At 35.9% G+C, this 15,567-nt stretch overlaps 1 protein-coding gene across 1 annotated transcript; it reads left to right on the top strand.

Annotated features, from left to right (window-relative positions):
• The first annotated feature begins 2,321 nt into the window (after window positions 1–2,321).
• On the top strand, window positions 2,322–4,571 carry LOC148584165 (ubiquitin-like protein 5). Its single transcript, XM_088518854.1, has 2 exons — window positions 2,322–2,643; window positions 4,283–4,571. Exon 1 carries the CDS (start codon window positions 2,414–2,416, stop codon window positions 2,633–2,635), a length of 222 nt encoding a protein of 73 aa, XP_088374980.1. The 5' UTR covers window positions 2,322–2,413; the 3' UTR covers window positions 2,636–2,643; window positions 4,283–4,571.
• The last annotated feature ends 10,996 nt before the right edge of the window (window positions 4,572–15,567 follow it).

The raw sequence follows: 15,567 nt of genomic DNA, 5'->3' as shown, positions 1-15,567 counted from the left end.
TGTTTTTGTTTTTATTTTTTATTTTTTATTTTTTGTTTTGGTTTTCACCCCCCCTTCTCTCTTTTGGGCATTTGGGGATGTCCGAAACATGTGATGTGGTTGAACATTTTGACTGATTATCTGCGCAAGAGTGAAGAGTCAAAAAAATCCTTATTTAACTCTTTTTAACCAAACGAACTTATTTAATAAAAAAAAAAAAAAAAAAAAAACTTTTTAAGCTTTATTTTTTGTAACATAATTCCGAAGAGGCTCTACTGCTCTAGTATTGGTCTGCCTCTCTATAAGCTCTAGGTCGTCGGCTTGTTTTTGGTTTTTATTGTCTCGTTACGACTGTCGTTCCAATCCTGGCTGCAACTGTAGCCAATCTGTGAGATGACATTTATGTGAGATACGGTGGTTGACGTGGCGTACAGGCAGCAAATAATTAACGGATTAATGCTAGAATCAATCTCTTTCTCACGAGTTTACATTATTGGTTTGTTTCAGGTTTTGAAATATGTTTCAGGTTGACGTGGGGTTTTGAAAATTTTTAGGTTTTTTGTTTTTTTTTTGACCTTTAAAAGCGGTCAAACGTACATCTAAACTTTTTTTTTTTTTTTTTTTTAAAGTTTATATTAATTTTATTTATTTATTTATTTTTTTCACTATTTATTGGAGTGCTGAAATTAATTGAGGTGAAAATTTTTACTTGTATAAACAAAAAGAGCACGTGTTGGGGGAGAGAGTAGTAACTCACCCTCTTTAGTTTAGTTGCGCATAATTTCTAAAAATAATTATTCTCATAAAAATAACTATTTTTTATTATTGAAAGGCAAAAAAATTTACATTTGTCCCTAGCTATAGAAAATAAAAAATGATTCTTTATTCATTTCCTTGTATTGAGGGGTTATAAACATTTGTCTTTATTATAAGGGAAAATTACAGTTTATCAATTTTATCCAAAACTTTTCATATTACCCATAATTTTTATTATTTTTTTATTTTTTATAAAAAAATTTTAAAAAATTCGGGGTGGCCGTAGCCACCCCTTTGGTCATCTGGTCATTTTTGCACCCCAAATTTGTTTTCGTTTTCATTAAAAAAAAAAAAAAAAAACAATTAGGGGCAATATGGGAATTTTGGGATGATATTGGTCGAATTGAAAAAATTGAAACTTTGTGGGAGTGGATTGCAAAAATTGAAACTTTGATGTTTGAATTGAAAAACATTGTCAACTTTGAGGGGGTAAACTGTAATTTTCCCTTATTATAAAGGTAATAAAGTATATTTCTCGAATGCAAATAGAATATTAAAGTTTATTAAAAGATAACAATATTTATTACAACTTCAAAAAAACCAAACTCTATTTTGACATTTGCTGCTCACTCATGCTTCACTCTTTTTTTTAAGTCCACATACCCCATTCAAACTATCATTTAATTGACAATGGTTTATCAAACTTTCAATTGTAAATCTGTGACAATGTTTCTCCAAATTACCAAAACATTGTTAATGTCCCCCCAATGACGAAATGACCCTTAGTAAAATAAAACAAAAAAAATACTAAAACTTTTAGAAAAAACCTAAAACTAAAAAAGAAAATATAAAATTTGGTAAATTTTTTTTTTTTAAAAAAAATACTTTTTATAATAAAAAAATTTTGATTTTTTATTTTATAAAAACTGAAAATTTTCATTTATTTATTTTTGTTTTATAATTTTTCCTTAAAAAAATAGAAATTGCCGTTTAAAAAAAAAAATTAAAATTTTCATTTAAAAGAATAATTTTTTTTTTTTTTGGTTTTTTAGAACATAATTTTGCTAAAGTTAAAATAAAAATTTCCGTTTCAAAAAAAAAAAATTAAACATTTCCGTTTTTAAAAAATTAAACAAAAAAAAAATCTTTTTTTTATTAAAATTATTATTATTATTATTATTTTAATTTATAAGGGTATTTATGTCTTATTGAGAAAATTTATAGCGATATTTTTACATTTTTGTTATTATTGGGAGGACACTGACAATGTTTGGGGGATAATTTTACAATTCAAAATTTAAAAGAACATTAATTGTATGATAGTTTGAGGGGTATGTGAATTTTTTTTTTTTTTTTTTAATCGACTTCAAACAATCCCATGTTTTCCTGTATTGATCATATCATTATCAAAAAAAAAAAAAAAAAAAAAAAAAATCGACTGGAAACAAGTTGGATGACCAAAAGTACCCTCGCCGAAAGAACAGTAGAAGCCCAATTAAACCACGCCACGCGTGGTAGAAAAGGAAATCCACACGGTCAAATCGCGTGGCCGACAAGAAAGAACAGAATAGAAAAAATAACCTCTACTTTAGTCAGTCAAAGACAAAGAGGCTTACGGGACTCGATCAATTTGTGCGCGAACGAAGAAGTTGTTAGGGTTTGACAAAGCGCGGCGAAGATGATAGAGGTGGTGCTCAACGATCGGCTTGGCAAGAAGGTGCGTGTGAAGTGCAACGAGGACGACACCATCGGCGACCTGAAGAAGCTGGTGGCGGCCCAGACGGGTACCCGATCGGACAAGATCCGCATCCAGAAGTGGTATAACATCTACAAGGATCACATCACCCTCAAGGACTACGAGATCCATGACGGCATGGGCCTCGAGCTCTACTACAACTAGATTCAATGGTATTACTCTTACTTTCTCTCTCTCTGTCTGTTTCTTTTTCTTAATTCATTCTTTGTTTCCTCAATTTAGTTTGGGACTTTGTCTGGCATGTTGATGACCGTGGCCATGGTAGCGGAATGAAACCCTAGGAAGAGTTTGGAAAATAAAAAGAAGCAAATTGATATGTTATCAGATCATTCAGAATTTAATAAACTTGTAAAATTTGAATAGAAAATTAAAATTTCATTCTGTAAAATTTCTGAGAGTTTTCCCTCTCACAATTGCATGCTGAAATCATTCAGGATCAGCCTTCTGGTGGTGGTTAATGAACACTATGTTAATAATGATCGACAAGTTAAAACTTTTAGCAGTGGATTGAGAACCAAAGCTGCTCTAAACTTCTCTTTTTCTGTTTGATTTCTGCTAATTGTTAAATAATCAATTGTCTTCTAAAAAACTTAAACTGGCAGGATAGGGGAAATTCAATTATTTAGGTAATATTCTAACAGTGACAATGACATGATGATAGTAATGCGATATTTTGATCTGAGTGTTGATTAAGAAGAGAGATTGGTGTCAGTATGGCACGTAGTGGCGGGGAAGGACAGAGTTCAAAAACTTGTTTTAAATGCCTTTGTTTACTTTCTATCTACCATCCTTTTCTACTATTTCTTAATTTATGGTCAGGAGCCTTGGGGTAGAGGAGTGGATGACTTTGTTGGTATTAATAGTTGCAACCTCTATTTTTATAGCTTGTGACAACAAAAAAAATTGTGATTCATGAGCATAGGATTTCCTACTGCTGTAGAAAGTTTGGGCGTCTTTTACCCCATGTTGACATGCTAGACACTACCAATTTGATACCTGGTTTATTTCTTAACAAGTGAAGAGGTGTGAAGACTGGAAAACGTGCGATTTGTTTACTTGGTCATCATCTTTGGGGGCTATATACTGACTTGACTGCATGGTTTGAGAAATTACGTGATGCAGCATTTATTAGTTATGGAAAAACTGGAACTATGTTCATTTGTTTTCAATTTCTCTCAAGCATGGATATTTCCATCGACTGCTTAACTTGCCACGTGCTGTATTCTAAACTATTTGCCTCCATAAGATGCTCCGGTTGTATTTTTCTTTCCTTAGAATGCGAAATGATGGCATAATACTGCTGGTTGTGGCCTGCTTGCATGCGGTGAAGGTTGTGTTTGGAATGTCTGAACCTAGCTTTTGTCTTTTGAGTTTTGGTTGGTGGAAGAGGCTGAGCAAAAGCTATAGCGAGCTTGACTGATTACGTCTAAACTCTAACTAGAGCGTGTTTGCAGGCTCTTATATGACCCAGGTTTAGATTATAAGATATTGTCTTTTGAAAATTAGAAACCTCTCATGTTATTCTTATTCTTCACAGTTTTTTCATTCTCATGGGGAGTGGGTCTTTTTTGCTTGCTCTGGGTGATATGAAAGATGTGATATTATATTTAAATTTGTAAGATCGTTCTGAGCCTATTAATTTGCTATCATTAGCCTGAATATTAATGAAAATAAGTTGCATGCTTAGTAATTATGTGACATTTGCAACTCATTGCATTAGATAAACTTACATTGTTAGCTTAGTTTCTAAGAGGGCCAAACTCTAATTTTGTGTGTTTTTTCCATTCACAGGGTCAGCATTCATATCAAAAGGTGCATTGCAATCTGAAATGTACTTGAACTAGTGGGAGATATATGTTATGTTACTTGAGAAACACTGAAGACTGCTTAGTAATGTTCTGTTTTTCAATGTAATATGTTTAAGGGGTCGATATGTAATATAGATATATCAACGTATTTACTTTGTTAAATAACGTATGTTCGACACTTTACTGCTTTTATTCTCTCATCTGTGATTTGAATGCTACATATATGGCTATTTCTTTTTGGCTTTCCTACACAACCATTTCCGTTGTGTCTATTATACTTTTCGTATGCTGGGCTCTGTTTTAGCTATTGTTCGGTTGTGTGCTGATTTCACTTCACCAAATGTGCTTTATTGGCTCTACCAGACCTTAAAAAGAGTTGAAACGTTTATTTATTTATTTTCCTAAATTGTATGGTCATTCCGGTGTCAGGGAAAGTAATTTTGGCCAAATTTTATCATGGAAAATTTGATTTTGATCCTTGAGGTATAAATAGCTGAATAAATTGTGGGGTGGCAAATTGACAAAATTTATTAGACCTGGATTTGCTGGATCGGTTGATAACGTGTATCTCATGGCTGAAGATGCATATGCAGGATTGGGATTAAATAGTTATTATTTATGTGGGGAATACTTTTGTTTGAGACCCATGATGATGAGATTAGTGTGCCCCAGGGTTGGGTAGATTAGTTGCAATTATGATTATTTATTCCAGGTTAGAAAGGTGGGTTAGGTAGCAAGCCTTACCTCTCTCGCAGCTGAGCCAACACCACATTACTCATCCCTATCTAGCTTCCAACGAGCAATCACTATATCTCTGTATTTGTGGCTTTATCTCTCAGTAATAAATGATATTAGTGATTAATGCTTGTTTGAAAGTGGTGTTGGTTTGGGGCGGACATGGGGTGGAGAAGGGGAGTAGTTGGAAAGAGCCTAGCTAGTTCTGAGGAGAAGAATCCATATTATAGAGGGTAGGGTTGTTCTGCCTTTGGTGAGAGGGAGAGATGTGAAGGGAAGGTAACGTGAGAGAGTCCCCATGAGGCCGATCTTTCGGAGCAAGTAGGTGGGTAGGTTGATATTAGCTTTCTACAAGTTATATGGCAAGGAATAAACTGAGGATGACACAAATCTAGGTGAGAGAGGGAGAGAGGTGAATATGTCAGGTTGTGACGTCAAATTTCTCTACAATTGCATTTTTGTCTTTAGATTCTAGGGTTGAATTATCATTCACAAGAGATTACTTATCAAAAGATTTTCGGGTCGATTTAGATCTACAATGACTCTAAAACTTCCTCTTCGCTCAAAAGATGCATTCTATTGTTATTTTCCCTTCAACTTTCGACTGCTGAATTTTCATCCCAGAAACAATTTAATTGTATTGTATAAATACTTGTCCAAAGCAAAAGATCTTAGTATGATTTTGATTTGTTGATCATTTATACTTGGGCACCGTTTAGTTCGCGGATTAGACCTTTGGATTGGACTAGCTAATACTAGGTATAGTTAGTCCTTTGTTTGGTAACACTCTATTCCTGGGAATAGTCTATTCTCATGGGACTACTAATCTCATACACGCAGAGTTAGCTAAGCCACTAAAAAATGAGTGGCTTAGCTAATCCATTACTATGAGATTAAAATTAATATGTCAAATTGCTAAAAAAACCCTACTCTTCTCACACTCACGAGACTCTCACGATCTTCATCTCTCTCCCCCTCTCTTCTCTTCGATCTCTCTTTTCTTGGTTATTTTGTTCTCTTTCTGCTTCTTGGATTTTTTTTTTCTTCTCTCAGTCTTTTTTTTTTTTCTTCGATTATCTGCAACGTTTCTTTGATTCAGTTTCTCTGTCTCTCTCTTTTTTTCTTTGTTTTTTTTTTTCGTTCTCTCTCAGTTTTTTTTATTTTTTATTTTTTTTTAAATTTCTTTTGATTTTCTGCAACGTTTCTTTGATTCTATTTCTTCGTCTCTCTATTTTTTTTTTTCGTTCTCTCTCAGTTTTTTTTATTTCTTTTGATTTTCTGCAACTTTTCTTTGATTCTATTTTTCCGTCTCTCAATTTTTTATTTTTTTTGATTCTCTACAACGTTTCTTTGATTTTGTTTCTCCGACCCTTTTTTTTTTTTAAAAAAAAAAAATAAAATAAAATAAAATTATGTACTATTTATTTTTCTTGATTATATTTCTCCATCTCTCTTTTTCTGTACCATTTCTCAGTTTTTTTTTTTTTTTTTTTTTTTTTTTTTTTTTTTTAATTTCTTTACCTTTTTTTTTTCTTGATTGAGTTTGATTGACATTAGAAGTCAAGATTGAGTTTGATTCTGTATAGTTGTTAATGTTTTTTTTTTTTTTTTTTTTTTTTTTTTTTTTTTTTTTAAAAAGTCCTTAATAATATAAATTGTATTTGTATTATTAAAAGGGTATTTTAGGAAATAAGATCACAATACAATTCCATTCACCAACATATTGCATTATTTCAAACGAAGGAATATGATTAGCTAGTCTATTCTAGAGTTACAACCAAACAAAGGAATAAGAATAGCTAATTTATTCCACACTTTTTTATTCCCAGTGGTAGCTAATCCTTTTCCAATGGACTAGACAATCCGTGAACCAAACGAGGCCTTAGTGAATATAAATGCACATGACGTACCCGTCATTAAATGGTGAACTTAGTTGTTTATAAAGCACATGCAATAGTATGAAATGACAGTTTATCAAAAATGCAATATAGATATAATTTATGCTGTAATATGAGAATCATGTCATAGTTCAACAATATGGTCTACCCGAGATATTACCCTTTCTCAGCAGGGTTGGCGTTGTTCCGAGGGACCTATAATACAATGTCGGTTTCCCGACCATTATACGCTATCATCCATCACTAGCAGTATGACCGAGTCTGACCTCGGGTGGCCCACGCTGGTAGTGATGTACATCCTGTAATAACCAACCATTTGGCAATGATTGCGCCAGTCATGAAAACCACTAGATCTAAGGTTCACACACACATACTTGACCATAAAATTAACCTGTATAGTAAGTCCATGAAAGTTATCCTGCACGTACCAGTGTACCATGTCATATGATGCAATTAATCTTATCCGTCTTTTACGTGCATAGTTTTACAAGCCTCATCAATGTCTTATTAATCAACATGCGTTTTCACAAAAGATAGTTCATAGTAGTTCAAAAATGTATTTCATGAGAGTTACAAAATATGCATGTTTGATATATATAAAATAATCATGCAATGCGGAAAAAGTAATAACACGTATCCATGTGATTTTGTACTTATCCGGGTCGTAAGGCTCCTCCATAAAAGACCTATCATTAGTTCTAAATCCAACTAAATGAACCTAGAACATAAAAACAGAGGCTATCGGACGATTGGCCAAAATGGCATTCACTAGAATGCTTCTGGCTGTATGTCTAGGCTCGTGGCCATACGTCCACCTAAAAAGTTCAGGTAGAACCTCATTTGTTTCAAACGTCCTCCTATCCTCCCAAACTAGTTCTCTAAAGGATTTTTAGGATTTCCAATCTCAAAACAAAGCCTCCATGCATAAGAAAATATGTTCGATCAAAATGAAACGCTAAGCCAAACTTAACCCAAGATTAAGGGCAACAACATTACTAGAAGCTCAAAACTACCAACTAAGATAACTATGAAAAATACTTAAACATTATAACAACTAAGTACGGAACAAGATAAGCTTAGAAGATTACCTCCTTGAAGCCAAACCTCCAAGAAATCTCTCATTCTCCTCCAAGAACTCTCACAACTCACAAAATCACTCAAGCAAGGGTTCTAGAGGGCAACAGGGGCAGAATGAGGCTTAAGGGTTGAGTGGGGAGAAGTATTTATAGGGTTGGAAAGCCTATGGGCGTTGCTGGAACTGTCCTTAAAAGTAGAGTACGTCCGGTACTATAGGGGAGTACGTCTAAGTATTATTCACTCAGCGGACCAAAGGCTGCATCGTACGTATGGGCATTAACCAGTGGTCTACCAAAAGTTAGCGTATGTCCGGTGGTCCCCATGCGTACATCCTCGTACTATTTGCAGAGTACGTCCAGTGGTCCCCATGCGTACCTCTTCGTACTATTTGCAAAGTACGTCTGATGGTCCTCATGCGTACGTCCAGTTAGAAAGTCTGAAATTTCTAAAATGCCCCTATAGCTGTACCTAGTGACCTGAAACCCAATTTAACCCTCTAACTAAGCTACCTAAGCTTAGTTAATTATTTGGGTCACTATATTCTCCCCTCCTTATAAAAATTTCGTAGCTCCAAAACGCAAGAAGAAATAATAACATCACCCTAACGTCCGTAGTCTTATAAGGTTCGTGCTTAGCCCACCCTTGGGAAAATCTCATCCCCTCCATTTTTTTGGCACTAAGCTCTACGTCCGATATTAAGTGATCATCCTCAAAAGTTGTAGCAAATCCACTTGTAAGTCACCAAGGGTATCGTAATCGATGTTACCCACACTATATCAACTATCGTCTAACTTGACGACTCCTAAATTCACCAAAACAAGTAGCTCCACATGGAGCCAAGCCTGTGGGTATCTTTGACATGATGCCGTACTTCCTAGCCGGAAGCAACTTATCTTAATCGACTACTCTTAGACAATCCAAATGCAACCGTTACTCATAACCGTAACGAATAGGCATACAGTCCAAAGACAAAATAAATTAACCATATGAATAAAATCCTTAAACCTCAATGTAAAGACATGAAAGACATCGTGCTTAACTACCAAGTTTGGCGGCAAGGCAACTTGCTATACCGCTAAACCTACTCTCTTGGTGATTCTGATGGGTCATACACGATTGGATATTACCGATATTATTGCTACAACGATGACTAGCACTTTTGTCCGTTGCATCATCGGTATCAGGCTCAGTGGACTCCTGGCCATCTCATCCCGTTCGCCAACTGGCACTACACCATCCTCAAAAAACTGTGGAAGGTCATCTCGTAAGTCATTCAAAGCATTGTACTCAGTGTTTCCTACATTGTGCCAGTCCTACTCAGTGCTTCGTACACTGTACCAGTCCTCGTGAATCTCGACACCCAAGTTCATCAACTAACAGAATGAGTAATTTCACATATAGCCCGGATCAGTGGGTATCTATGCTATAACCCTATAGAGGAAAACAAAATCTTTCTTACTCAACTATCTCTTTAACCAAAACAGGAATAAGTATACTGTCCAAGTATAATCTTGAGAAATCAAGAAAGTCATGCACAATCAAACAAATGTGGATAACGGTTTTGCATGTCTTACTCCACTTCTTACGATGATTATGCCACAATACCTTGACAATGGGAATTGTCTTGGTACGTAGCACTTGCTCCTTCCGATACATGATCTTCACCGGCTCCTCAGGGTACACCAATCCTTCATGGATATTCAAAGGCTTGTACTCCACCACTAACTCTAGATTAGCGATGTACTTCCTTAATACCGAGACATGAAAAACATCATGTGTTCCCACCAAGTCTGGGGGTAAGGCAACCCTGTATGCCAATCTCCCCTTCCTTCCCAAATCGCATCACTCCCCTCATCGATGTAAGATGTTATCTGATGTGGTATTTTTGTGTCCAAAAATATCAATAATAAAAATTACTACTCGCAATAGTACGAATCCTGTAGGATAGAGCTATATTGAGGGTGTCGAACCTCAAGGACTGCAGGGGTTTTATTATCAAATTTGAAAGATTAAAATTAACTTAATTAAAAAGATATTTGATTTGATTTTCTTTAAAACTAAAGTGCATGAAAATAAAAGAGATTTAAAATAAGAGAGAGAGTGTAGAGTATTGACTTCACCTCTATCCGCACAACAATGGTTGATCATAATTAATCCCAGAAATTCATTTTATGCATGTTATAAATAAACAAGAAACTACCTTATTAAAGAATAAGCATAATCTATCCTCGGTTGGCACGGATCGTCCACCTAACCACTAAGATGCAGTACGACCCGTCTTCCCTAGGTATAAATTATCAAATTCTTTAATAAGATACATACAATCAATGAATAAGTGTAACCCATCTTCGGTTGACACGGATTGTCTACCTAAATTACACTAAACTAGGGTGTAGTACAATCCGTCTTCCCTAAGCATGGCCTATCAAATCCTATTGATCATATGTCAATTAAACCCATTGTATAACCATCATCCTCATAATCACAGAAAACAAGAATGATTTGAGATCAATAAAAGTAAAATACTTTTTAAGACAAGAGAAGAATTTCACAAATATTGATTTTGGAATTTAAGAACAATTGCATTTAATAATTAAGAACATAATCAAAAGGTAGCAATTCTCATAGTTATACAATCAACATGCATAAATTGAAAATCTAAAAATTAAATACAATCAAACCATTGTGCTTGGATAGGGTTACATCAACACCCCACGAAGGGGTTTAGTTGCTCATGATGTTCTAAGCTCCAAAGACAATTTACTGAATTTTTACTCTAGAAAGCGGTGTGTCTTTTTTCTCAATGCTTAGAGGCCTATTTATAGGGCTTAGGAGAGTCCTAGAAGCCCTAGTAATCTTAGAAATTTTGGAGATTTAAGTCCAAGTCCAATTAGGATAAAGAAAACCTAAGTCCAAATCGGAATAGGATTCTCCCAAAATTGTGTTCCTATCTTACGGGGCGATTTTGGCATTGTGGTACTTCGAATTAGGAAAATTATATTTCACAATGATTTGTATAAATTTGAGTTATCTTTACAATGCCGCTTGAATCAACTCAATCGGATATTTGAACGGAAAGTTATGGCCAAAATACCGAGACATATGTAGAATCCAAATTTGAATCTAATCCGATTTTGACTCCAATTTGATAAATTCCGAATTAATCCCTTCCTTTATTTGATTAAACTTAACCACAACATATAAGTCCTCTGTTATGATTGGCTATGCTTAATCATCTCAAAGTGTGCTTTTAAGCCCAAAATCAATGGAATTAATTGCATCTTTATTTATAACCTGAAAACACAAAAACAAAACAAAATCAAACAAATAACAACGCTAAGGAATTAACATATGCAAATTAAGGGGCTTGAATGTGCAACATTCGGTGCTTATCATTATCTTAAGGAACACACGATCTCCTACTTTGAATTCTGAAGGTTGTCTCCAGTTATCGGCGTAGCTCTTCTACCGACTCTAGGATGCACTCATCCTTTGTTTGATGGTAAGTACTTTGTCATGTGTATTTTGAATAATTTCAGGCCCCAATGTTTGTCTTTCTCCAACGTTGTCTAATACAAGGGCGACTGACACTTACGTCCATAAAGTGCTTTGTAAGGCGGCATTCCAATAGTCGCCTGGTAGCTAATATTGTCGCCGAACTCGATCAAAGGCAGGTACTAAATCCAACTACCTTTGAAGTCCAATACACAAGCCCGTAACATGTCCTCCAGGATTTGGTTAGTCCGCTTTGACTGACCATCCGTCTATGGGTGGAAAGCGGTACTAAACTTCAATTTCATCCTCTTCTTGTCCTTGTACATCTTGGCACTTCCGGGATATACAGTATACGGAGAATGATGAGTCTTGCTCATGATCTCCTTTCTTAGTCCTCCGTCCTCTGACACATACACTTGTTTGAAATGGGTGAGCAACCCATCATCCTTAAGACAAAACCCTTGTGCCTTAGCAGCTGCTTGATCTTGGTGCACTCAAGGTGCTCCAACTGAGCGACCTTAAACCTAGTTAGCAATTCCGATTGAATCATTAGGCCAGACAAGCGTGCAGGCGCACCCTCATCTACCACTCCTACTCCCATCCTAGCGAATTCCATAACTAATTGGGGTTGGAAAATTCCGAGAGTGGCAAATTCTATCGCCGACTTCCTACTTAATGCATCAACTACTACGTTAGGCTTGCTAGGATGAGAATTGATTTTGCGATCATAATCCTCAGATCAGCTCTAGCTTGCCTCAACAGACATTTGTACCTGATAACTCCTTAGTCCATTTAGGCACAAAAAGATCCTCTAGAATCTCTTAGCTCATACGTAACCCAAAATCATGTAATCCATGCATACAAGATCCAAAGGTACAAGATTCACCAATTGCCCTTTACCAATATACCAGAATCAAAGATCAAGAATATCATGCCTTAACGTCCTTATAATGGGCAACTAACAAAATCAGGAATCTCATCATCCACACATCAACATAGCGTAATAAACATCATGCATTAGTAAAACCCTTAGCTAACGTTACACTTTTAGGTCCAAAGCTAAAATTCAAGTGCAAGTACAAAACCAAGTACAACTAGTTGATGAATGAGTATACATCCAGTAACCCAGCCTCTAACTCCAAAACAAAGCGAACCCGCATGCCTTAAACAGTTCTAGTGGTTACGCTTATCCCTTGTCTTGCCATCATTTCCTTCTAGGTAGACCATTACTATTCCTTTTAGCTTGGTTGCAGTTTCGAACGAAGTGTCCCACCTTGCAACATCCGTAGCACCAATTCTTCCCCAATCTGCATTTCCCAAAATGCAACCCACCACACATATGGCACAAATGACTCTGTTTCTTGTTGGACCGTGATTGTTGAGGTGTCATCCTCCTCGAGCTCCGCGAGTACCCCCAACAGAACTCTTCCTTGCATCGGGTCCATGTATTAGCCTTCATGCTTCCTAATTCCATCACTAGCGAGTTCCGCTTAGCGTACCACCATCGCCTTGCTCCTCCAAAGAAACTTGTAGGCCGTGTACTTGACTCTTTGCTCCTCAGTGTAGTTCACAGCTCGGAGCAGCTCCTCCAAGTTCATAAGCCAATCCTTTACTTCTCCAGGGTTTAGGTTCCCCTTAAACACAGGGAAAGGATGTTCATAAAACTCTTTGAAATAGCAACCTTTGTTTCCACTTGGAGTCCCTTCTCCTCGTACGTTAACTAAAGCTTCCACCAGAAGACTTTCCACAGTTTCCAATGCTTGGGTGGTGTCCAAAATGTTCCTCATTTTTTCATTGGCTTGGGATGGTCCCTTACCATCGTTGCTCCCAATGTCGTCATATTTTGGTCGTGGTGACATCTCTACAGTCACAATGATCATCAGCCCATACTTCAAAGCTGTCCAATTTTAATTACTCGCAAATGCATGAATCGTTTGCAATAAAGGGTTTTGCAAGTGCAAGGTTGAATCCCCAGAGAATTGTGTTTTTGAAAACAATTTTAATTTAAACTAATCAGATCATAACCTAGTTTCGAAAAAGATGTGATTTTGAAATTGAAAATAAACAAAATAAAATTAATCAGAAGTTAAATACTAAGGTTTCAGAATTCACACTCACCAAATCAAAGCACATATTATTATGTTTGTTCATACATCCGAATTTCAATAAAATCCTATGCACGTTCCATTTTATAAAAATAACATATTGAAAGATTCAATGAATCCATCCATTATACAAATCACAATGCATATCCAACTTAAATCAAAATCATCTGATGTATCCGTTTGATTAACGAAAAACAACGGATATCCAATTTAAATTAAAAGATGCAATGTATTCGTCGGATGAAACAAATTGAATATCCAACTTTGGCACAAATATTAATCTAAAAAATCAATTACAAGAACTTAATCAAATAATTGAATTGAAATGAACATACATTACACTAAACATTTGAATTGTACGAACAAATCATAAAAATATGCAAACAAATCAGTGGTGAGGCTTCATCTTCAACCTTTGTTGAAGGATTAGCCTCTCATGACGAAAGAAATCATAAAGAAACTAATTAACTTCATTAAATCGAAGTACTTACAAAACAGTTGGAGTTTAGAGCTACAAAAACCCAAAAAACTTGAAAATAACAAAGAACAGCGCCCCTTGGCTCGCCTTCGTACGTTTTACAATGAAAAGAATGATATTTATAATGTTAATTAGGGTTTTAGCGCTGCCAAGTAGGATGAGTGTGCTCGATCGCACACTAGGTGCGCTCAAGCGTACTCGTTCACATTTTAGCTCTCCTGCGGCGCAGCGCACGGGTGCTGCTTGCTTGGGTGTATGCGGGGGTGTGCTTGAGCATGCCTTGCATGGGCTCAAGTGAAAATGGGGTCGATCGTGCCCCATCCATAAATTTTTCAACTTCTTTGCAACTTTCACACTTAGACTGCCATTTTCTCTTAACAATCTACAAAACACTAAGACACCAAAACTAACAAAAACATTAGAAAATAATAAAACTAAAGGCTTAGCAAATGCAAATTAAAGGGTCCAAATATGTAATATTTGGCACTCTTCAAATACCTCCAAACTTACATTTTGCTAGTCCCTTAGCAAAACATAATGAAAAAATAAAATCAATATTGGCGCCTTTGTGATGATCATGTTGTGATATTTAACTTTATTAATTCCTGCTTTCATGAATTCCTCATATGTGTTTGCTTGATCAATATATGCATGTGGAATGGACTAGTTAGGTAAATCAATTTGGATGATCGAGTCCTAGGTTTAATAAGAGTAACAAAAGAAATCCACGCCGGATTCTTAGGTTAATCAACATGGGGAACTGGAAGTATACACTCATGCCCTAGGTCTCATGTGTTTGTCGATTTCCACATAATTATGCTTTCTTAAAGAACAACTTAGTATACACCCATGCTAAATCCTTTAAGAAAGAAAAGAGTTAGAGTATACACCCATGCCTAACTCGTTGCTTAGGAAAATCTATAACTTAAGGGGTATACACCTGTGCCCTTAGGTTGACAAGCATTAGATATACATAACATGATCAAAACATTAGCATATTGTTATATACCCCAAAAGTTTCCCCTAAATCAATTACATGATTACTAGCATGGAAACTTTTAACTAACATATCATTAACATAATTTTGACATTACGGCCTATTTGCCCTTTAAACATTGAATTTACTAACCTCTGATAACTTTAATCCGAATGGCATGGCTGTGTAGCAATAGAGCCCTCTGTCTATGATGAAGGCCGTTTTCTCTTGGTCCACTGGGTCCGTCTTGATATGGTTATAGCCCAAGAAGGCATCCATAAAGCTTAACAAGTCGTGACCAGAGGTGGAGTCGACCGAGAGATCTATTCTAAGAAATGGGAAACTGTCCTTGGGACAGGCTTGGTTTAGATCCGTCAAATCTACGCACATGCGCCACATACTGTTGAATTTTTTGATCATTACCACATTAGAGATCCAGTTGGGATAGTGGACTTTTCGAATGAACCCAGCCTCTAGGAGTTTCTCCACTTCTTCTGCTATCAC

Source organism: Corylus avellana, chromosome 8 (assembly GCF_965113065.1).
Source record: "Corylus avellana chromosome 8, dhCorAvel1.hap1.2, whole genome shotgun sequence".
NCBI lineage: Eukaryota > Viridiplantae > Streptophyta > Magnoliopsida > Fagales > Betulaceae > Corylus > Corylus avellana.
This window is presented reverse-complemented; position numbering and strand designations above follow the sequence as displayed.

Excerpts from the sequence above, each read along its gene's own strand:
- LOC148584165 (XM_088518854.1), top strand. The coding sequence starts at position 2,414 with ATGATAGAGGTGGTGCTCAACGATCGGCTTGGCAAGAAGGTGCGTGTG.